General features: G+C 31.6%; 1 protein-coding gene across 2 annotated transcripts in view; it reads left to right on the top strand.

The window, feature by feature from the left end:
- Positions 1-24,888, top strand: part of LOC145260268 (1-phosphatidylinositol 4,5-bisphosphate phosphodiesterase delta-1-like) — a 316,049-nt gene that overhangs the window by 212,632 nt on the left and 78,529 nt on the right. For both annotated transcript variants that reach the window (XM_080118103.1, XM_080118100.1), the window contains 4 exons: positions 13,816-13,933; positions 15,673-15,758; positions 17,504-17,624; positions 22,132-22,217. In XM_080118103.1, coding sequence (XP_079974229.1) covers positions 13,816-13,933; positions 15,673-15,758; positions 17,504-17,624; positions 22,132-22,217 — 411 coding nt within the window. The remainder of the gene's footprint in view (positions 1-13,815; positions 13,934-15,672; positions 15,759-17,503; positions 17,625-22,131; positions 22,218-24,888) is intronic.

Below are 24,888 nucleotides of genomic sequence, written 5' to 3'. Positions count from 1 at the left end.
AATTGTATAAAACTAATAATTTTTTTTTTTTTTTTCTGAAATTAAAAAAAAATTTTTTTTTATCATTGATGTAAATTTGGATAGTTCAGAATTTACCATCAGAAAAATTACATAGATGTTGTCTGATAGTGACTGACTGGTGATTCTTCAGTTGTGAAACTTAAGAATCACCAATGTTTAAAACTTCTCATAAAATCAAACAAAATTGCACAAAACGTTTATGTACTTACCTGTTTGGTTAAAAAAAAGAAAAAAAGATAGTTCACTAAAAATTATTCAAATTCATTCAGTTTTTTCGTTTAAAAAAAAAAATTTTATTGTGAAATCACTCATTTGACATATTCAACTTTACCCTCCTCCACTCACTACACTTTTAAATGGCATTATGCCTATTTTATTTTTTTGAGACTTGTAATTTTCTAGAAGGAAAAAATTTTTCAAAGTTCATAATTCAAATTTTAATTAAAACAAGCAAATTAACAAATTTCTCACCCACCTCGTGTTAAGAATGGTTTCCAAAATTTGCACAGGGATGATTTTATTTTTAAAATGTACTGTTTCAATTTGCATAAATTTGGGTGTACAGCTTTTTTTTTTGTTTTTGTTTTTTTTACCCAACAGATATAGACATAATACATTTTTGTGCAATTATAATTTTTAAATATTACGAGAAGCATCCTGAATTTAATTCAGGAAAAAAAAAACCCATACAAAAAAAAAAAACAAACAAACAAATTATTGCATTTAAGCATCTGTTCAATCTAGGTTAGATGAGTTATCTTCTCGTCCACTTTTTTCTTTCATTACTTATCATAGATTTACGAACATTTACTTTTATATGAAAATAAAGTTTTGAAATATTTTTCCCCATTAAAGTCATTCAGTTATGAATTTTGGAATTAATCATTTTTTTCTTTTTACTGATATTTCTATTTTTATGAGTTAATGATTATTGATTTATTATAAATTATGTTATTTCTTTAATTATTGACTTATTGTATGGTAGCATATTGAATTTACCATTTGTATTTTTATTTCATATGCAACTAACAGAAAGACATGACATTGCTTGGGATTGAATGTGTTCTCATAACTCCATGTTGTTTTTTACTTGCCTTCTGACTTTTTTCTAAAGCCAGAATAAAATCTCAGAGGTTAAAATTGTGTAAAACTATGAATTAGTGTCTTCTGTATATGGTTAAAATTTCATTAAAATCGAATATACATATTTTGAAGGGTATTTTGCCCCAATAGCTCACTTGGAGGGGGCATATAGGGAAGAACATAGAAGTTCAGGGACACTTTCATTGTTTTTTTTTCGGAGAATTTTATACATATGATATAAATTTGATCATATTAGGATATATTTGAACTTTTAAAGGAAGTTCATATGTCACCAGAGCTCTCTTAGGAAGGTACTAAAAGATTCCAAACCATTTCTGGAAAATTGGATACTTAGATTTTATTTAGATTAGCTAATGTTTTCTTTTTTTTCTGTAAGGGACACACAAGCACAAACATTGATACACATATATCCTCCCTCTCTCTCTCTCTCTCTCTCTCATATATATATATATATATATATATATATATATATATATATATATATAAAATTGGTTGAGAGATTCCAACAAGAGAAAAATGTATATTTAAATGTCAGACATTTCATCCGCTCAGGAAACCTGTAACCAAAATGGACTGCGAAAATGCTTTTATACATTCTGAACACATTGTAAATATATTTTAATTATTTTACACTTTGAATAATTTCTGAAGAGTACGCTACATAGAACGTCTGAAATGCGTAAAAAACTATCTCAATGATTTCAAAACATTATTACAATGATCTAAATATGATACCTTTTTATATGAAAAATCAAAACACGGAATAATAAAATAATGTTAAAAATAGATAGCAATTGTTGGTGACCTTTCTTATATCTCAGGGTTTTCCTTCTCCTAAGGGCATGTCTTAACAAAGACTGGGGGTGCATCTCTCCCAATGAATTAAATGTAAAACCTAAGGTCTACTGTCTGTTCTGTCTTATGGTAGCACCATTGTACTGACAGAGAATAGCAGTTAAAATAAAAATAATGAAGCAGAGAGAATGGGGAAAAATACAGTTTCATTAAATACTTTGCAAGCAAAATCCGATTTCGCATTTTGCTAATTCCTCTCCTCCTTTCAAAACTCCGGATTAAGGATAATCATAATCCACTTAATTTGTGTCTCCTTTTTGAAAATTAAATATGTTTTTAATTCTTGTTAAAGTGTTTTTTTAACATGTTTTATTAATTCCTTGTTCTTATATATATATATATATATATATATGATTAGTTTTTTTGGAAAAAGAATTCCAGCAGAGTGCTCAATTAAAAGGAAAATCCAAATTTTAAGAGCGTACTTATATTTTGTGTACAGAAAGTTGTTAGTTGAGACAGGTCATTGGTACCGTCGGTTTCAAGCCCGATAATAAGGCCCGCTTGATAAGGATACCTTAAACGGGCCTTATTATCGGGCTTGAAACCGACGGTACCAATGACCTGTCTCAACTAACAACTTTCTGTACACAAAATATATATATATATATATATATATATTATAAGCTCTATTTCCTTTTCGGTTTTATTGAGCTTTTTATATCTGGCTGAGTTTATTTTACTTGTAAATATTAACTCTTTAATATTTATAATATATTTTAAGTTTACCATTTTGATTACCTTAGTAAACTTATTGTAACTTTTATATATTTATATATATATTTAGTAGAAATGGTAATTAATAAAAATCTGTTGTAGAGCGCAAATATGCGTTTTATTTTTTATTACCGTATCTTTCTGTTAAGTTACATTATTGTTTCAGCTATCCGGACGTTTTTTTTTTTTTTTTTGGCCGTCTGTAGCATCCTCAGACTTTTACAGAAATGTTCGTTATGATGGGATGAAAGAGTGAATGATGTCAGGGGAGGGGTGCGAGAAGAGCGGGAAAAAAAGAGGAAACGGCAAAAAAAAAAAAACGGCCGGGTAGCTGAAACAATAATGTAACTTAACAGAAAGATACAGTAATAAAAAATAAAACGTGTATATATATATATATATATATATATATATATAATGGTTGTATCGATTGGTTTCCTAGATGTAAATCCAATGAAACTCACATGATCCTTCAAGAGTACTCATCTTGAACAGACATATATATATATATATATATATATATATATATATATATATATATATATATATATACATACAATGAAGTTATCAAAGAATATATATGCAATTATTGAAAAAACAGTGTATTGTATATATGATTCATTTGTTGAAAAATCAGTGATGTGTGTCCAACTGAAATGAAAGCCGTTGAACTTTAACTTTCCAACATCTGTTTTGGAATGTTGTTTTGCTTGACACTGAAATAACCTAGATATACAAGTCTGATTTTTTATGCAGAAAACATGTCTATCTTTTTTGTTTGTATAATTTTTTTTTAGATTTTTATAAGATTTTTTAGTTTGGTTGAGGGAGACATGTTTTTATCTCTATTTCTGTAAAGTTAGGTATGTGCACATGTTTATTTCTAGCATGCCCCAAAATTAACCGTCTATTTTGAAATATAAACTAGCATAAGAATTGATGGTTAATTTTGGGACACTCTGTATATTTGCATGTACAGGAGTAAATTCTGTACATGCAAACTAATTGATTAAAAAATTGAAACACAGCTGCTAGGCACAAGAGTGGATAATGTGGGTTATATTTAGTTTAGACAAACAAGTCTCTTCAATGGTGTTCCTCTCTCTTTGAACTCTCATAAGGAGACTTCTCATTCCATTTCTTGCATAAATTATTTCCTTCTGCCGTGTTAATTGTAATATGTCAGTAACTACGGCCACTTTGAGGATATAGTAACAACAAAAACCACTTTCTTCTAATATTTAGAATTTTATTTTTTAAACATTGTTGTGCATGTTATTATATTATGTATCGCTTTGTTTTGTTTGATGACACTGTTTAATACCTTTGAATAAATTTAGTCCACAGGGCTGGGAATAAGCAGGAAATTAAAGATAAAAATATTCATGAAGTACTATCTACAATAATTCTTTACATTGTTTTGTGTCTCCAGACGTTAGTCTTAAAGTATTATCTTGTATTGTTTTTGCAATATTTCTTTTTTAGTAAATATAAAACGTTTATTTATATATGTATTTATAAAAACCTAACTATTCCTTTAGAAGAGGAGGATTATTTAACACTAATATTGTGTGATTATGTATGAATTTTCTAAAAGTAATGCCAGCGCTTCTACACTATTAGGACGAAATTTTGGAAATCGTAAAACTGAATTTCACATGAAAACAATGGTATCTACATATTCCTTATATTTTTAAGATGATTATATCAAAAAATTGCGAAAATCGATAAGGTAGAAAATTATTTATTAAAGAAAATTAAAATAGGATTTGATGAAAATGATCATACGACACAGGAGAGTTCAAAAGGGGGGGGGGATTTTCCATTTCGATTTAAACAAGATGGCAGCAATTTTTCACCTGATACCATGATTAAAGTTTTGTTTAATAATTCAATAATATTCAGGTAATTCTGACAGCATAATTTGGAAGCTACCATTGTAACTTATTAGAATTGAAAAAAAAATCAGTTTCAACCATTGTTTTTTATCTGAAAACTCCATTTATCGACTACAAAATCTCGTCCCAATAATGTAGAAGCACTGTAATGCCTCCTATTTTTTTTTTTTTAATTCTATCAGAATGGATCAGAGGGGATTGCAAATTGCATTGTTATGAACTTATGTATTCATGACCTGAAAGTTTCATCTCTCTGGTGCACATATTAATGTTGTGAGACTTAAAGAAAGTAATCTCTGTCATGGATGTGCATCAGAAACAGATGCATCGTTGAATTTCTGGCAAAAGTGCATTGAGAATGATGGTGACTATGCAGAAAAATAAATTTTGAAGCCCACAAGTTTGCTCGTTTTAATGGTATCACTCTCGTCTTTGCAAGTCTTCAACCTTTTTGAGTTAAAATAAGAGGTTTTACTTTTGGAACCACCCTCCTATGACAAAGCGCACTCTGGACATCTATGCACAGCCGTTGTTCATCATTGGCAAAAGTGCATTGAGAATGCTGATGACTGTAGAAAAATAAATTTTGTCATACAAAAGGTCACTCCTTTAAATGGTACTACTTTTGTCTTCATAGCTCTTCAAATTTTTGAGTTAAAAAATAGGAGGCTTTACTTTTGGAATGACTCTTATAATATATTAGTTGGGATTGAATTGTTTCCTGAAGCTTTAATTTTAATTGTTGTAATAACCATGAATGTAAGTCAAGAAATCAGTATTATTTGAATTCTTCGGGCTACTGTTCTCATATTGACTGTCATTTTCACAATGTTTCGGTGAATGTAACCTCCGACCTTCTTCAGGTGTATCTTGTCAAACTTGTGAATTTGGACAGAATTTCGAATGGAACCCTTTATTTACTTCACATGAGTAACATATCACTTTTACAATTGATTTTTCCAAGTAATCTAACCACTGCGTCACGGGTCCTTGTGGATTGTGGAAAGACCCGTGGCGCAGTGGTTAGAGTACTTGTCAAAATCAATTAATTCTCAGTGTGGGTGACTGAAAAATACAATTGTGAATTATTTAGAACCTCTATCCAGTCATGGCTGACAGAATGAGAGCATGCTGCCCCCTATGAAGTAAATAAAGGGTTTCATTCAAAATTCCATCCAAATTCCAGAGAAGAAGGTCGGAGATTACATCAACGTAAACATTGTAAAAATGGCACTCCAGATAAGAACAGTAAAAGAATCCAAATAATATGAATAACATATCCTCATCTCAAAAATTGAGAAACGTAATAGATTAAAAATATTCACTCAATGATTAATGTGGTCACTTTTATCTTTCAAATGATCACTTTAGATAATGTGACCTCAGATAACATCCTTCTGATTTACCTGAGTGATCTTCGTCTTTTGTACTAATCTTGTACCAGGACAGTTAATATAATTTAAATGTGGAATGAAAATTGAGAGTGCAAGATGTGGATGAAGATACAAATTTTTAAATTGGAATCTTAAATTATTTGGATTATTCGCGCCACTGTTCTCATCTTGAGTGGTATTTTCACAATGTTTCTGTTGATGTAACCTCTGACTTTGAGTGTATTTTGTTGGACTCTGGAATCTGTACAAAATTTTGAACAGAATTCTTTATTTCATCCATGAGAATACCAAGCTCTCATTCCATCAGCCATTACTGGTTAGAAGTCTTAAATAATTCGCAGTTGTATTCTTAGTATCACCTGCATTGGGGATTGAACCTTTAACTACCATAAGAGTCTAACTGAGAACTGAATTTTACCAAGTACTTTATCAGTTATGCCATGTTAATTCCAAATTAAGACTTCTACTTGGTCATAGCTGACAGAACAAGAGCATGCTACCTGCGGAATTAAATAAAGGGTTTTGTTAGAAATTCCATGTAGATTTCCAAGTTTGACAGAAAGATTCCGAGTTCGACAAGATACACCTGAAGAAGGTCAGAAGTTATATGAGCTGAAACATTGTGAGAGTAACACTCAAAACTCGATGAATAATAATTATTAATCCTCATCTCAAAAATTCAAAAACAAGAAGTTTTGAAAAAAGATGACATCAATTTTTGACTTCATTTGTGCTATTTTGAAAGAAACAGAAAGGTCATATTACTTATCTTTTATGTACTTTTAAATGTTATTAAGAAAATATGATCAACTCGTACAGAATTTTATACAAATCAAGATAAAGCATTGAATCTGTTATGTCATATCTCTGAGAAGAACAATTTAAAAATTTTATCAGTCATCATCTCAACCGATGTTATCTTTGAATTTTAAACATTCATTCTTAATAATGACGCAGGTGGTGAAATTTTGATATCCTTAAAAAATTGAAAAGACTCAATGCTTTTTCATAAGAACATCACACAATTTGAATTTGAACGGCTATGGTTCATTAGAAAAATTAAATAAATAAAACATTTTTTTTTTTCACAATTCACCAATGACATCCATTGTGAAGATACACCTGAAGAAGGTTGTAGGTTACATCAACCGAAACGTTGTGTGAATAACAACCAAGACGAAAACAGTAGTCCAAAGAATCCAATAATACAAATTATCAATCCTCATCTCCAAAATTCAGAAATATTATAAATATTTACACCACTTTGATCTGCTAAAAAATATATCTTAAAAATATGTATTAAAAGCACAAACAGATAAGATATTTGAATATGTTTGCTTGAACGAAATATTTTTATCCCCATCTTTTTTTTAAATAATTTTTATATAGTATTTTTCAGTTGATATATGTATATATATATACTAGCAAGGAGACCCGATGTTGACCGGGATTGAATGATGATCAACAAATGTTTCTCACCCCTATGTTTCTATTGTCATCAAAATCTGAAATTACACATTTTAAAATCAAATCAATTGATTGCCTGCTCTACTTGGGGACTAATCGCAGTGCTGTGGAAGGAAGCTTCACATGTCTCTCCACAGTGACTTAATCCACAATACATTGTAGTTTACACTGCACTGTAGGCAACCTACTGTTGATTTTATAAAAAGTTTTTTATATAATATCTCGATTTAAAAGTCAAGTTTCATGGTTTAATTGTGCTCTATACAAAAACATTCATTTTAAATGCGCCCTTGTGATATCAAAGAACATACTGTTGATTTTATATGCCAGGCCTTTCTGCTTGTGTGGTAATAGAACTTTTCAAATGCAATTGTGATGTTAGGCTATATAAGGTGTTAACTTTGATCAAAATCGCCTGTTCCTTTTTTCATCGAATTTTTTGAAATATCAATACAGTAGAACCCCAGGATACAGCATTAAAAATTAGTAACAAAATACAGTACAGTATATAATACACGTATATAATCAAATAACATTATAAATAACACTGTAAGGCGGGGTAAATACCGTCACGAGGGGCCTGAAAAACATTGTATTCCACATTGTAACCTGAAAAAAACATATCCTAGGGTCACTGTATCCTGGGGTTCGACTGTAAATATCGAAGACATTCTGATACATAACCTGTCTAAGAACACTACCGGATACATAAAGTACATTTATGTGAAATTTGATAAAAATCAACCAAGCCATTTCAGAGTCCATAGGAAATGAACACACACTCACACAGTTCCTTTTATATATTTATTTGTTGTGGCGGAACTATCTGTATTACCTATGAATGAAGTGATCCATACACAAATACCGGAAGACCAGGCCGTAAGGCAGGAAATGATATCCGGTGGGCCAACCAAGGTTGTTCGTCTAGCTGACAAACAACTCACACTTTTCTATGTTCTTACTAATACATTTGCTATTCTATTCTCGTGTTTTGTTTTCCTTGTAACCCTTAAACAGGGTTATAGTAATATTCAAAACTGATTATAGAATGAAGGGAATAAGTGCTAAATTCAGACGATAGACAATCTAGAGTGTTCAAACAAGTGGAAGTCGTGCAAAACTGATTATAGTCGGACAACAACAAAGGGAGATTATCCTCTATATAACATTTTTTTCAAATCAAATCAGATTTATTAACAAAATGCAAAAAGACAGATGCGTATGTTTATATACTGTTTGTCTAAGGCAGTTTTAAACTTGGATGTGGTAGGTATCCTGAATACTTCCCCTGCTCGGCTGTTCCACAGAGCAAAAATGTGTATGCTGTCTTTTATCTAATTAGATGAAAGCATCTATGATACATCTTTTGTTGGATTCTGTGGAGACTGTGACTTATCAAAAGGTAAATTACAACTCCTGTTGACGATGATGTATGCCAGAATCCTGACCCCTCGCATCCACTGCTGCTCAAGAAGTGATGTGTAATCATTCAAAACTTTTGAAACAAGGGAAAGTGTTAATTTATGACCTAATGCTTCTGTACATTATCTCAAATTTGGTGCTGATTACAAAAACTCTTTGGTAAATTTAAATTGCTGTTGATGATGCTTTCCACCAGAATCGTGTCTCCTCTTATTCTCCACTATTCAAGCAAGCATGTGAAATATATTAATGAAACGGCTTTTGACCATATTATACCGCTGGAATGTTTGTTCAAGGCAACTTTAAACCTGAATCTAGTAAGCATCATGAATACTTCCTCTGGTAGGCCGTTCTGACTTTAATAGAACCGATTAACTCTTAGCACTTGTGTCAATGTCAATGTTTTTTTTTATATAATGAAATGAAAGTGGCTATCGTCCATCTTTCGTTGGATTCTGTAGAGACCATGATTTGGCGCCACTGAAGTGAGAAACTTGTCAAGAGCTAGCTTTAAATTCTCAATGTTTTATGCTAGAATCCTGTCTCGCTATATCCTCTGCTACTCAAGTGAGACTTGTGACTATATCATTAACAGCATGCTTGTAACCAAGTTAACGAGTATACAGTGACATATGTTCATTTTTCAAGATAATTTATTTTTACTATTATTTGGTAATAAGTCATAAGAAATGCAAATCTCTATCAATTTTTTTTAGAAGATTTTTCCTATTATCTTAAGGAAATGCGTGTCAAGTGATAAATACAGTGAACGTTTTTTTTATCTTATTTGCTCCAGACAAAGCATATTGCCACTTGAATGTAAGGGAAGCAGGTTACAGAAAGGGAATTTTAAAGACTAGCAGTTCAAAGGAAGAAACTGTTAGAGTAGAAAGCTTATAGATACCTCTGAAGGGGTGGGGTTTTGCTGCTTGTCAAGAGGTGTTGACATTGACACAAGTGCTAAGAGTTAATCGGTTCTATTAAAGTACTTGTAAAGCAGGCATAGCATGCAACATTGTGGTGATACGGCAGGAGTTAGAGCTTGTTAGATAGTGCAGGATCTGCTAAATTTTACTCCTTTTTCAGCCCTATCTAAGAGGGACAGATTAGCAGTTGATGCACCAGCCCAGATGTGCATGGGTGAAAGATGGCTTTGTAGAGAGACAGGACATTGACAGGTGTGAGGCGTTTGCTTAGCATGACAGAGAAAACCTATTTTCTTTGCAGCAGCCTTGGCAGTGTCTTCAATGTATTTGTTTCAATTTATGTCAAAAAGTTTGAATGATGAACTCTCAGAATATATTGTCAACAGCATGCTTTTAACCAGATTAACAAGTTTGCAGCGACATATATATTCCTCATTTTTCAAGATAAATCTTTTTCATTATTATTTTGTAATAAAAATTTTTACGATATTTTATAAGAAATTAAATTAAAAAATTTTTTTATTTTATTTTACTATTAACCAATATCTCAATGGAATGTGTGTCGGGTATTTAATACTGTGAACTTATAATGAATATGTCATGTATAACCCTACTTTGTTGTTGACGCTCCTGCTTCCATAGGTATTACCAGTATAAAATAAGTGGTTATCTAACATATAAAAGCAGTTGTCTGTGTGTATGTGTTTTTGTATGTTTAGCCAAAAGTAGAAAGACTACAAAACAAAGATCCACAAAGTTGGTATTTTGTTGTGCTGGGTGAATGATATCTAAAATTTAGAAAAACAATTTTCAGTGGAGGCGGAGGAGGGTAAACTGGGCCAGATTTATCAGTGAGTTTTTTAGTCTTATGTACTAATTTGGACAGAAAATGTCAGAAAAGGAATCGATTATATGAAGGAGTTGTATGTATGTGCGTATGTATGTCCAGCTAGAGAGTAATAGGCTGGGTGGAGAAAAAAGAGGGGGTTGGGGAGAGATAGAAGTTTTAATAGAAATAGGTTATATTTTTGTCCCGAGTAACACCGTATAGCCTTGCTTGTTTAATCTAAGAGGAGAGGAACCTAAAAAAATTCACTAAATAAAAAAGAAAAATAACCTATGTGCCTATGAAGAGGGACCTTTTTTTAGCTAGCATCGTTTTTACCAACTTTGCCAATGAGAGTATGGTTTAAAGACAACCCAAACCTCTTATAATTTCATGTGTGTATACATGTATGATATACTAAGGCGATATAATATGTTATGTATAACTTACTTGGTGGATTATTAGATGCTGACTATTAGAGTCCCAGTTTCAAATCTCACTATCCTTACTGATGAGTTGAACATGTTTCTGGATAAAAATATTTTAGATAGGTAGATAGTAGATCGAATTAGAATCTCTGGTTTCCCTTGTTAAACAGTAACAGCAAGAATTTGTCTAGTTAGCATCACTACAAAGAATTTTTATCTCTTTTATTTTTCTGTGTGTCTAAAACCGGAACAAAACTTCCATAAAATTTCCTTACAAGAACTTCATATCTGTGGAACACTATACTATGGGAATCATTCTTTACTAACTACAACATAGTAATCATCAAGTCTAATGTCAACAAATACCTATTGAGCTGTTCTCTTAAGTAATCAAATTCTCTTTTTACCGATTTACAATCCTCCATAGTTCTGTTCATCAAATCGACAATATCATTAACTATTATCCTTGAGTGACCTTTGAGCCTTGATAAGCGGTATCTCCTAAATGAAAGATATATATATATATATATGTTTATATTTATTGTATATAAATATTATGTTAATTCAGATTTTGTATGGTCACAACGCATAGATACATAAATACACATTGGTCCCTATGTTCCATTTTTCTGGTTGTTTCTGTAATATTGCATTTGTTAGGGATTGAACCCACAATTAACCTTTGTTACTCTTGCATTACAATCATCTGAATATTTCATCTGAGCATTTTGCAATTAAAAAGCTATTTTGAATTTAAACAGAACTGTAGTAGTAGTAGTAGTACTACTACTACTAACACTACATGTGACAACAACACAGATACAGTGAGCCGCCATTGTGATTTTTAAATTGGTGCTTAATTTCTAAGCTTGTCGCTGATTGGTGCAAGCATTCAACTTCCTTTCTAGCTTGCCCAATCAGAGGTCATTTCTCAGACGAGCTGAGCATATGATGAAAGTTGATAAAAAGGGATTGCTAGTTGGACCCTCTTTTTTTTTTTTAAGTCAAAAGTTAGCTGATTCATTCAGCAGCCCTTTTTTTACCCACCCCCTCCCAAATCTTCACTGTTGGGGTGTAACTACCGACTTCCTTCCTGGGCTGTCTGGCCCTAGAATTCAGCAAGAAGCTCCGAGGACCCAACATGGTTACTATAGCAGTATACATTTGAACTTAAAACACAGACACGCATACTCATACCTAAAAAAACAGAAACGAGAAAAAAAAAAAACTGGAATTATAGGAAGATCTCCATCATTCAAATAATTATAGGAGCAACTGGACTTCTGAAAAAGAATTTCAAAAACTACCTGGCAAATATACTCGGTGAACCAAGTGCAAGAGAGGTACAAACAATTACACTTAAAGGGATGGTTGGAATATATGAGATAGCAGGCGAATATCTGGCATCTGGCAGAATGCCTTATTCCCATCTCGAACAAAATAAGAAAATTGAAAAAATATGATTTCAACACTTGTGTACAGCACTCATTCTTCATATATGAACTCTTTTCTCTTCTTTACAATCAAGATTTCTTAAACTTTCATCTTCGTCTATACTAATGGACTTATTCTAACTCTTCTGTCCAATTCTCCTTTTATTGTGTCACCACAACAAAGACAACTCAATAAACTTGTTTTGAATATTAGAAATGGACTTTGTCTCCTTTTTCTAAAGAATTTACCAGCAAAAATACACTCTCAAATTTAAGCGGGACATACTAAAAAATAATGCTTTTTAAAACTTAGCATGACAGACCGACAGACAAAGCTTCTTATAGAGAACCTTTGACACATCTAAAAAAAAAAAAAAATGTTGAATATTATGTTTCTGAAACTTTGAGATGACGATTGATAATTCATATTATTTGGATAATTCGAACTACTGTTCTCAACTTATTTTCAGTGTTTTGTTTGGTGTAACCTCTGTTCGCAAGAACCCATAGAGTGGATAAAATACTTGGTAAAATTCAGTAGTAAGTGATACTTTTTTCTGAAGGCTAAAAGTTCAATCACCAATACAGACAATACAATTATAAATTACGTAGAACTTCTATCAGGCCATGGGTTCCATTTAAAAATCCATGCAGTTTCTGGAGTTCAACAAGATCCACCTGAAGAAATTAATAAAATTTAAAAAAAAAAAAAACAACCTCCTAATAAAAGATTAATTTGCGACCCAAAAGCACCGGGATTAATCAACATCTTTTTTTTAAACAAAACAACAAAAAGGTTTATTTCAAACGAAGACAGACTGTGTCCGAGGTGAAAGAAACAAAAGGAATAGAAAGCGCTAGGATGTTCTCGTGTGGGGAGGCAGAAACTTGAAGTGTCCCCAAGTTATCCAGTGGATATCTTCAGTGAAGCAGTTGCAGCTGGGGGAATTCAGTGAACAGTGAGTGAGAGGAGAGAGGTCTGTCTTCTTTGCTGGCCTGAGCGTCTCTGCTGGCTAGTTCCTGACTGGGCGTAATTAGTTCCTTAAGGTATGTATTGGGTTAATGCGGCCTACTAGCTGACTGATCAGTGCATGACTATATCAGTGAATAAGGGGACATTAATCCACAAGAGAAAATAGTTTGTTATGGTTACAAATCCAATTAATATGAAAATATAGAATTTATAAAATCATTTATTTTTTGTGTTTTTATTCCATAAGATTATGCAACACTAAAACTCAGTGTTTTTCTTAATGGTTTATGAATGCATGTCACTGATTTTTATTAACTTTATTATTAATAATATTCTATTTATGTCTTGTAGGTTTTCAATTGTTTATGGCATCAGAAGAGCAAAGCATTTTTAATCCTGCATGTACGCATGTCTACCAAGACATGACGAAACCAATCTCTTACTATTTTATTAATTCTTCTCACAACACGTGAGTACACAATCCTTTCATTTTCAATTAAGGAATTTTTTTAATGATTTTAATTACTGTCTTCATTTTGGTTGTTACAAAGTATTTATTTTATCTGCAGAGATAGATTTTATTCATTGATTTGAAATCGGAAATAATACTTTTAACCCAGGTAAAACTTGTTCAGAGAAATATTAATTGATGTAAAAAAAAAAAAAGTGGATTTAATTGCGGATCAATTAAAAAATTTAAATTCATCAATAAAATGTTTGACAGTTTCTATACACCATTTGATTCAGAAAAAGATGCTATACTAGAAATAAATATATGGAGAAACACAAACTAACCCATGATGTCTATTTTTAATACTACATGTTTAATAATAAATGTTTTTTTGATTAGCATTCATATATGTATAGGTTTCATCCTAATGGAATCGTTATTAAAGATAACAGGATCTAAAGGCCCAAGCACAAGTCATTTTGAACTCAAATTCAAGCACTCTAAGACGCCAGCTTCAACAGCTATGCAATAAACTGAGAAATAAACCACATTTAAAACATTGTCTTATAAATTTTCAGTTGTTTATATCTATCTAAAAGTATTTTATTGATTTGCAGAGAGTAACTCTTTTGATTTTAAATTGGAAATTATAATATAATCTAAAGAAAATTTGTTCAGAGACATAAGCGTGTCAATTGAGAATCACTTGAAAAATTGAATCCGAGAAAAATTTTGGACAATTTCTATGCAAGACTTATCTAGTAACAAGAACTGTATATTCATTATGAAAATGCATGAAAAGACACATTCAAAACCAAAATGTTATTTTTAACACTACATGCTTGATAAGAAATATTTTTTTAATTATCATCAATATTGTATATACATTTCATCATATGGAAATGACTATTTAATGAGTCCCACAATCTGAACCACCAGACACAAGTTACTTTTTACTCAAATTGTGCACTCTAACCAAGCAGCCAACTTCAACAGCTATGTGACATGCTGAGAAATAAATCTTATGTCATTTAAAGCAGACGATATAGTCAGACGTCTTAACGGTGTTTAACAGATCACTTGGACACCTTATTCGAATCTCAGTAAAACTTAGAACAGAATTGATACTACACTTTGCATTATTTATTTGCCACAACAATATGGCTGTACTTTTAAAAAAAAATTAGGCACAAGACCCTACTTTTTACTAGACTTGTGAGCTATTACTGTAATACCACATTTACTCTATGAGGTCATTCTACTTAAAATATCCTCAGTTGTTTGAATTTAATTATAAATGTTTGTTATATATACAAATCATAATCATATCCTATGAATTTGAAGATTCTTTTGTTGGCATTGTTTTCCGCAATATTTTTCTAGTCAAATATTCTTTCCAGAAAGACATTGGGAATTACAGGAAGGACCATGTGAAGATTGCTAAATAAAAGTGATGTTTATGGAACGAACTAGATTCAAACTTGGAACACCAAGGTCATCATTCTGTGTCGTTACCCGTTATACTACCATCACCTTCCATATATACAAATGCTTCATGATAATGCTAACCAAAAGACCACTTAAAATCCAAGACTTGTTTGCTAATCAGAAAAAAGCAAGGAAGATAATTTAGATTTTACTTATTTACTGAAAAGATTAAAATCTTTTATTATTGGTCCTCTTTTTAAATCTTGCCTCAATGTAATTAACTGAAAAACTTTCCACTATAAAAATAATTTTAATATATATTTTTTCAGTTACTTGGCAGAAGACCAACTGCATGGCCCAAGTAGAGTGGAAGCATACATTAGAGCTTTGCAGAGGGGCTGCCGATGTGTGGAACGTAAGTTTGTCTTTTCTTTACCATTTAATATTTATGACCATTGACTTTGGAAATACTGAACATGAAATGCGAGGCTATACATATATTCTTTCATATATTGTTGTATATTGCCATCAGTGTTTGAATGAAGATGAGGTTTAATATTGGATTATTTGGATTATTCAACCAGCTGTTCTCCCTTATAATCTCATTCTTGCAATGCTTGGATTGATGTAATCTCATACCTTCTTTAATTGCGTCTTGTTAAACTTGAGACCTGAAAGTCTTTCTGTGGAATTTGGAAACCTGTATGAAATTTCAAAATGAATCTTATTTAATTCACATGAGTATATTGTTCTTGTCTGGTCAGCCATGACAAAGTAGAAGTGTTAAATATATTATTCTTGGTGATTATTGCCTGTCATAAGGATTGAACCTACAAATTCCAGAAGACTGTCATTTAGACAACTAATTGTTAATCAACACCTTCACCTGAGTGTTCCCTTTTACTTCAGTCGAAGTTCTTAGAAACCAACGAGCCCCTTTCCTGGGGCTAACACTTGATCTCTACCTCTCAAACACTAAATTAGTAAATAAGTTGAAAACATAATTTTCCTCTTCCCAATTGACCGTTTAAATATGTTACAGTATATCTTTCTTGTGGTCTCTTGGTCTGACTGGATTCCGGGATAAGAATTCATCTGGTCTGGTGGAGTATCCAGCTTCATGTGCTGTTACTTAAAGTAACATCACTTTGAGAAGGTGTAAAACCGTTGTAGGTTTTCCATAGCAAGGAGATCTTATTTGTACGGCAAATACTATGTGATTTTGAATATTTAATCAGGATTTACTTTTAGGGAAAGCATCATAACATGTTGCCCTGGCAAACTCCTGTACAGAGGCACTTGAGGATAATGTCTAGTAGGCATTCAAGTTCTCTCTTTCATCCATTGCGAAAATGAAAGCTAAGATCAGAATAATAATACAAGTTATCTTCATCTGAAAAATTCCAAAACATATCTTGATGGGATTTGTTGTTCTCTAACATCAAAAAATGTAACCAGTTTCCATTAGTTGCGTTTGCCATGTTATTTTCATTAGGTCCACCCATTTTCTTGTGGTATACAGATTTAAATTTTCTTTCTATTATTATTGAACTTTGCAGCATTTCTAACCATATTGCGATCTCTATTGAAGACCAACCACTTCTATTTTGTAACTAGCCTGGGTGCCCAGCGTTGCCTGGATATTTGGAGGTGTGTGTTGAGTGAAAAAAAAAAAAAAAGTGTTGCAGGTAGGCTCGAACTCATACTGCAAAGGAGGAAACCAATGTTAAAAAAAAACAAAAAAAAACGTGATGTCTTTGCCATTGCGCCCATCACCAAACTGGAAGTGGTGAAGTTTTAAATTAAGGCTAGTCAATCGAAAAGAGAGTATGACTTTCGAAAAGTTCTTGATGAGTCAACTCTGTAAGTAATCCAATTTACCAAGATCCCATTACTAATGATTACTACGATATTTTCCCATTGACTATCGTACATTCATTAACCTTTATCCTCAAGTGACGTCCGGGCCTTGATAAGTGGTGACTCTTTTGTAACAAAAAAAAAAACAATGTCTACATTTTCTCATTAAACATCTTAATGTTCAGTTCTCTTTATATTTGATCTTTTATTTGTCTGTTTTTTTCTTTTCTTTTTTTGTTGTTTTTGCTGCTTTTATTTTCAATGATGTCTGTTAATATTTCCAAATTTCTTTCATCATAGTGGATTGCTGGGATGGCCCTGAAGATGCTCCAATCATATACCATGGTCATACCTTGACTTCTAAGATTACTCTGGATTCTGTTCTCATGGCTATCAAGGAATACGCCTTCAAGGCATCTCGGTGAGTGCAATTATTTTTTTTATAATCTAAATAGAAATAGATAGCACTCTTTTTCACTGACTCCGCAATTTTTCCGAATGCTTAATTCCAAGGTGTTCTTTCTGCTGCCAAACACTCGACTCCTTATCCTCCACAATTCTTCTCATCATGAGTTTTAATTTCATAATGTTTTGTCCGATGTAACCTTCAACTTTATTGAGATGTATTTCAGTCATCTCTTCAGAATTTCAAATGGAGCCCCCCTTTTTTTTTTAATTTACAGGGGTAGCATGCTCTTGTTCTGTTAACCATGATTAGGTAGAAGTTTTAAATAATTCACAACTGTATTCTTAGTAGCGCCAAAACTGAGAATTGAACCATCAACCTGAAGAACTGAACTTTACCTAGTACTTTATCCATTGTGCTGCAGGCCCTTTGTCCATTATACCATGGGTATTTGGAAGCTGTAGGTTACATCAACTGAAATGTGAAAATAACATTGAAGGTGAGAACATTAGTCTGAAGAATGCAAATTATGAAGCCTCATCTCAAAAATTCAGAAATATAATCTTAAAGATAATGTCTATCAAAACCATCCCCAAATGGTTCCTGAACTAAATGTGTGTCAGTTAATAACAGCAGGTGTGCTTGCAATGAAAAGGTGCACATATGAAGCATATAACTGAATAGTTATGGAACAAAGACTGTTGGTCATTACTAATAGAAATTTGGTGGACAAGTCAGGCATAGACTAAAGTTTATTTGTACTAAATGTGGTTGGATTGCAGAAAGGATTGTAAATTTCATTAACAATTCCATGAGTAGGTGACATTTTTTTGGTGTCTCCCCCCCGGGAGCTTGTGCTATTTAATGATTTGGAAAATAAAATATCTGACTGTAAATAATATGATGCCATCTAAAAAGTTCTGAATATTTTTTAAAGATGAAAAGAAAAAATTCATATTAGAATATTCGATTCTTGTCTAGAATTTCCCCTATTTCTTATTACATTAAAAAAAAAACAACATTATTTTACTATTTATTATATTAAAAAACAAAAATAAAGAAAAATCTTTGATTTACGTACATGTGACAAAATAACAATATCATATTCCCAAAATCACACAAATTGATCAAGTAGTTTTATTTTTAAATAGGAAACTGAAATTTTATGAGTAACTGAAGAACTGCTATCTTGTCCACCATTTTAAAAACAATCTAAAAAGCACAAAGGGAGAGAACTTAACATGATTCAAAATTACAAGATTTATGTTGTAATGTATATAAATTCTCATTAATTGGTTAAAAATGATTTTCTTCATAAAAAATAAAACTACTTGAACAATTTACATAATTTTTGGAATCTGATATTTTTGTTTTGTCATGGCTACATACATCATACAGATTTTTTTTTTAGTTTTTTTAATACAAGGAATTCTGGACAAGAACCAAATTTTTTTTTTTCTTTTCACATTCGATCACTGTAATATTGCATTCATTCAGTGACTTACAATATTTCAATATCTTTATTTCTAATTTTAATGATGGGGAATAAAAAAAAGTTGGGTGCTTATATAGATAGACACACATAAAACTAACAGGTAGAAATTTAAGATTAAAAACCAATTTTATTCTAATTTGCATGAGTCACCATCTCTCTGTTGTGAAGAGTTATTTAGAACAGAGGGAGTAATTCTAAGAGATCATACTCCCAAATAATATGGAAACCCTCTCTTTTCACATGTTAAAATGACTTTCTAAATGATAATGTTTTTTAACACAGGGAGGAGGCCTTTTTAAATATTTTAAACTGTGACCTAAAAAATTAATAAACGACTTTGTCGAAATGAAACAAACTTTTTAAAATTATAAACTTGTCAACTTTCAGAGAAATCTTAACATTTGCCGAAATGGACTGAATTATCTCCCCTGTTTTCAGATAACTCTTCAAAATTATTTAATATGATAAAACTGCAATTTATGATAAAATTGATTTTTACTTTTAATTAAACTTCTACTAGATAGTTTTTTTTATAATTTTTAATGAGCATATTTACTTTTCCCTATAAGCATTTCAAAAGATTTTTATTTGGAATGCAATTTTATCTTGTCTTTATCCCAAAATTTACCCCAAGCAAAATAAAACCAGGACAGGTTAAGAAGTCCGTCTCAACTCTCTCTAGAGACAGACTTCTCACTGTAAGACCAAAAACAAAGAGGTTGGTCTTTTTGTGAGATTGGATCTCTTAAACAGGATTGCAAAGAACAAGGATGATATTAGAGGAGTAGGTTTTTACAAGAAAAAGTGATTTTATTTAACATAATAAAAAATATACAAAAAAAAACAAACAGACAGGAATATTCCATTATATTTGTTTTGTGAGAAAAAGGGTGTTCGATGGTTATGTAATTTTTCAAATACTTTTTGGACTTACCCTAAGCTAGATACTTTCACCCAAAATACTACTTTCACCCTGTTGGGCTGATCCTATTTAAATATCCTCAAATAGTTTCAATCTAATTTTATTTACAAAAGGAAAGAATAATTAATAAACACATTGAAAGTTATGTTCCAATATCAGTTAACATGGCGAGGGGGCCTTTTTAAGTATTTTGAACTTTCACCTAACAAGTTAATAAACGACTTTGTCAAAATGAAATAAACTTTTTAAAATTATAAACTTGTTCACATCTACTTTCAGAGAAATCTTAACACTTGCTGAAATGGACTAAATTATCTCCCCTGTAAAAGCATAGTGCCACAATATGAATATCACAGCTCTTTTATGAATTATTTCGACACAACTGTTTAGAACTTTAATAAAAACAATCCCACTACGAATCTAAATTTTAATCTAGACTGTATTCTGAAAACAGGCCATGTTTGATGACGTCTGAAACAAATTGGCATCTGTCTGCATTCCTTTTAAAGTGCAACAGGAAGATGCTGTCTTTAGGAAGAAGAAAGAAAGCATTCTTGATTTACGTTTTCTTTTTTTATTGTTTGTAGATTGTTATCTATCTAGATACTAAACATTGACCTTTTGTAATTGTTTGTTTCTGACATTGTCTCTAAATTCTATGCTAAAAGCAAACTGCTGCATAAAATTAACAAGATTTCCTGTGCTTAATTATAATTCTAACCTTTCCCCTCTATAAATTCTATTACTTAAACAGTATGATAAAATCTATTAGCAAATACTGGGTTGGATAGTTCCCAACATATACTACAGTGATGAGGAGAATTATTGTATATGTTTGCCTGCAGAGGTTTAGGCACTCAATTATATTTTGAAATCTGGACATCATTAGACCTCTGCACAACCCTGTTTGTTTTGTTATTAATATCAAAACTGTAACTGATACCTCACTTTAAATCCTTTCTATATCACATGATCAAACTAACAAATCTCTCCACCATATTAGGTGACAGGTCAGTCATATCTATTAACCTTCTGCGTTTTGTAAACTATGGCTGAGTGGATGAATATTTATTTGTCAGAACGATGAAGACTATCTTATCATTCCTGAAGACGTTATGAATAATATGGGCTGAATTTTGAAGCAAGGATTGCACAATCTCTAACCAATCCTCTTCTGAGTCAGTACTGCTTGATTCCAATGGCCAGGAAAAGTCCTGGATAATTAGAAACAATGCTAAGATAAGTGAAGAGCATATATAGCATCAGATATTCTCAAATGGTCACCCATTTTAGTATTGACCAAGTTCAACGAAGATTAATTGCAGTAATCTGACAGGAACTGATGTGTCAACATGATTATGATGTATTTTACTATACTGTTGTAACTAATTTTATTATTTTTAATTTTATGTTTTTTTGCGAATTAATTGACTCTTAATATATCATAATCAATAGAGGATTGATTCTATAACAATACACATGCAATCTGCATGAATTAAGATATCATGTTTAAGCATATTGTACGACCAGGCAATATATATATATATATATATATATATATATATGAGAGAGAGCGAGAGAGAAAACTATAGAACCATAAAAATGTGGTTTTTGATAAAGACAATTTATTTTTATCTATTTTCGAAAATTAAAATTTTCTTTGTGAAAACAAAATTATTTTTTTGTTTATTTTTTATTTTAATGACCAATTTATGTTCCTTTTCATTGACAAGAAATGTTTCAATCTTCATAAAATTTGATTAAAATAAATGCTATTTATTAAAAAGAAACATTATCATAGTTTATTTTTTACAAAAACAAATACTCTTACGAAATCAATGGCTGAAAAGTATTTCTGCTTTGATCCAAACTTGCGTAGCCGTGCTTATCGTTCTTCCTTACAAAAAGGATTTAACTTGAATATTTTCATTTTCAAAAACTTAAATTAAAATTACTCTTCAAAAGCATAGCACAACCAAATAATCTGTAAGATTATCAATTATTTTGGAGATCACTGTTGTAAATGCAACAACCTGATCCTTTGCTGAGCTATTCAGTACAGCATTTTGATTGTAACAATTGTTTCTGTTTTCTCTTGTTTTCAGGTACCCAGTTATATTGTCCATTGAAAACCATTGCTCTCTGCCCCAACAGAAGGTTATGGCTCATCAATTCAAGACTATTTTAGGAAGTATCCTTTTTATTAGTCTCCCGATTTATCAGAAATGGACCTATGTTTTCAGTGGCGTTTGTGCGTCCATTAGTTCGGACAATTGCCAGATAACTATACATTAGTTTTTCCTGAAATTTTGCCACAAATTGTTTCATTAAATAGATGTGCACAAATAAAAAATTTTTTTTTTTTTTTTTTTTTTGTGAAAATTCCCGTTGCGTCCCCAGGGGCTCAACAAAAAACTTGATATATCTGACTATATAGGGGTTTTTCATTGTGGTCAACTTTGATAACACATATACATGTGTTAAGGCCTAAAACTCCACCGTTATCCATTTACACTGGGATTTGGCATCCTTATAAGTTCAAAAGAGGTCAAAAATGGCCAAAAATGACACTTTTTGCCCCATAGCGTTTGATCTATCCATTAGATTTTCCTGAAACTTGGCCAAAATATGGAGGCTATTGTTCCTAATATAAATTCAGTATGGGTGACCCTGGCAAAAATTCTGGTTCACATCCCTTTAGGACTTTTAGGACTAAAAAAAACATGCCTTTTTGGAGCTTTTTTTCATATTACTCAAAAACTTGTTATGTATGTCTATATAGTGGTTTTCCATGGTGCTGAATTCAAATGAACATGTCTTAAGGCATGAAAGTGCACCATTTGTCCATTTTCACTGGGATTCAGCATTCCCAGGAGCTCAAAAGGGGTCACAAATGTCCCAAAATTGCAAAATATGACACTTTTTACCCCATAACTTTTGCCCCATCCATTAGATTTTTCTGAAACTTAGCGACAATGTGAAGACAACATTGGCCCGTCACACTTTTGACATTCATCGTCTCTTCACTATTTTTTTTGCATCATCTCACATGCAGCACTAGAGGGGAGAAGCCATGCATGTGCGGCTTGTTTTGTCTACTTTAATTTGAGTTCTTATTGGAAAAGTATAATCATCGCACAATTTGAAAGCATTTTGTATTTGTTTGCATATGTTTACTATTTTATGTTTAAAAGTGGAAACAGAAAATAAGTTCAAATTAATAATTTATTTAAAGATGAGTGTAGACTTGATAACCTCAGAGGAAGATTAAATCTGGACAGCATGAGGAGATGTGTGCGGACTTCATTGGTATGGCCATGTTTAATGAATGGATGAGATTGAGAATCAGCAGGTTCAGTTTACAGAGGAAGGCTAAGAAAAACATGAAAAAAAAAGTGATAAATATCGACTTGAGAGGGATAAATGAATACTTGATCAGAGATAGGTTTGTTTGGAAGTCATTTTTTAAAGCTGTTGATCACATGTCAGCATAGTAACTATTTCTCATCAGCATCATGGTGGTGGTGGTGATGATGATGATGATGGTATACAAATTCTTCCAAATGGTAAAAACTTCATTGCCTTGCACTGCAACAAAATCTTATAAAAAGCTGAAATGTGGGGAGAACCAACTCCCCTGAGGGGAGAGGGAACTCTGGTTGAGTACAAAAATAGCTGAGAATGAATCTACAAGCATTTCTTGGTTGTAGGTGGTGGTTTGGTGATTGGTAATACCTCCCTCTCTCTGAAGGAGGAGGTAATGTATGGAAAGGTGCATCATCTAGGGCTGAACCAAACCATACACCATTCTGACTAAAGAAGAGTTTGGTTATCAATGAGGTCATCTCCCTTTGTTTGAAATGACGCCTACTATGAGCAATCTTCTTCCAAATGCTAAGACTGATAAAAACATGTATTTGAAAAGAAAAAATCATTAGAGAAGAATGTTTGGTTCTTCTTTGTTATTGTACCTATTTACTATGCCTCCCCACGGGACAGAGTTAGACACCAGGGTCGTTTTTTAACGTGGAGAAAAGGTACAAAAATAAAAATTGTCTCAGTCGTGAAGGATTTCTCCTCCACCGAAAGAGAACAAGAAATAGAAGTGCAGCATCTGAAGAACAGATACTACACTTTGATCTTGTCCCGAAGGCCAAATTTCAAGGCAAACCAATGGTATCTATTGAATTGTCATGTCACAGTAATGAAAATATCCAAAAATTACAAAACACGATAAGGTAGAAAATTAATTATTAATGAAAATAGTTTTTGAAAACAATTAGTGAAAATCGAGTTTTGCAAAAAAAAAAATAAAAAAAATAAAGAAACCGGAGAGTTCTAATTGTAACAAAAGAGGAGGGAAATCTTTACTGAAAACTGAAAATCTTTTACCAATTTAGCATAATTTAATTTTTTAATCTTTGAAAACTATTTTCATTATTAATTAATTTTCTACGTTATTGCTTTTCATAATTTTTGGATATGTTCATTACTGCAACATGACAATTCAGTAGATACCATTGGTTTCACTTGAAATTCAATAATTTTCGAATTTCGCTACAATAATGAAAAAGAATCAAATGTTTTGTGCTTCTATGTCCAATCGGGATTACTTAATTCCTAAGTGTTTATTTCCCAAATTAGTTTTGGATCTAATGTCTTTTTGCAATTTTTTTTTTTTTTTTTTTTTTTACTATGTTAAAATATTGAATTATTTAAATTTCAAAATAATTTTAAAAATGTGGTTTTCTTTGTGACAAAATCAAAGTTGTTGATTTCATTACCAAAATGCTCAACATGAATTCCGACTCTGACTTAATTGGAATTCTGACTTAAGAAACATTCTTCTTTCACTTGTGATA

This window comes from Euprymna scolopes, chromosome 3, assembly GCF_053919585.1.
Source record: "Euprymna scolopes isolate OS-2025 chromosome 3, ASM5391958v1, whole genome shotgun sequence".
Lineage (NCBI taxonomy): Eukaryota > Metazoa > Mollusca > Cephalopoda > Sepiida > Sepiolidae > Euprymna > Euprymna scolopes.
The sequence above is the reverse complement of the archived record's forward strand: the minus strand, read 5'-3'. Positions and strand labels throughout refer to the sequence as shown.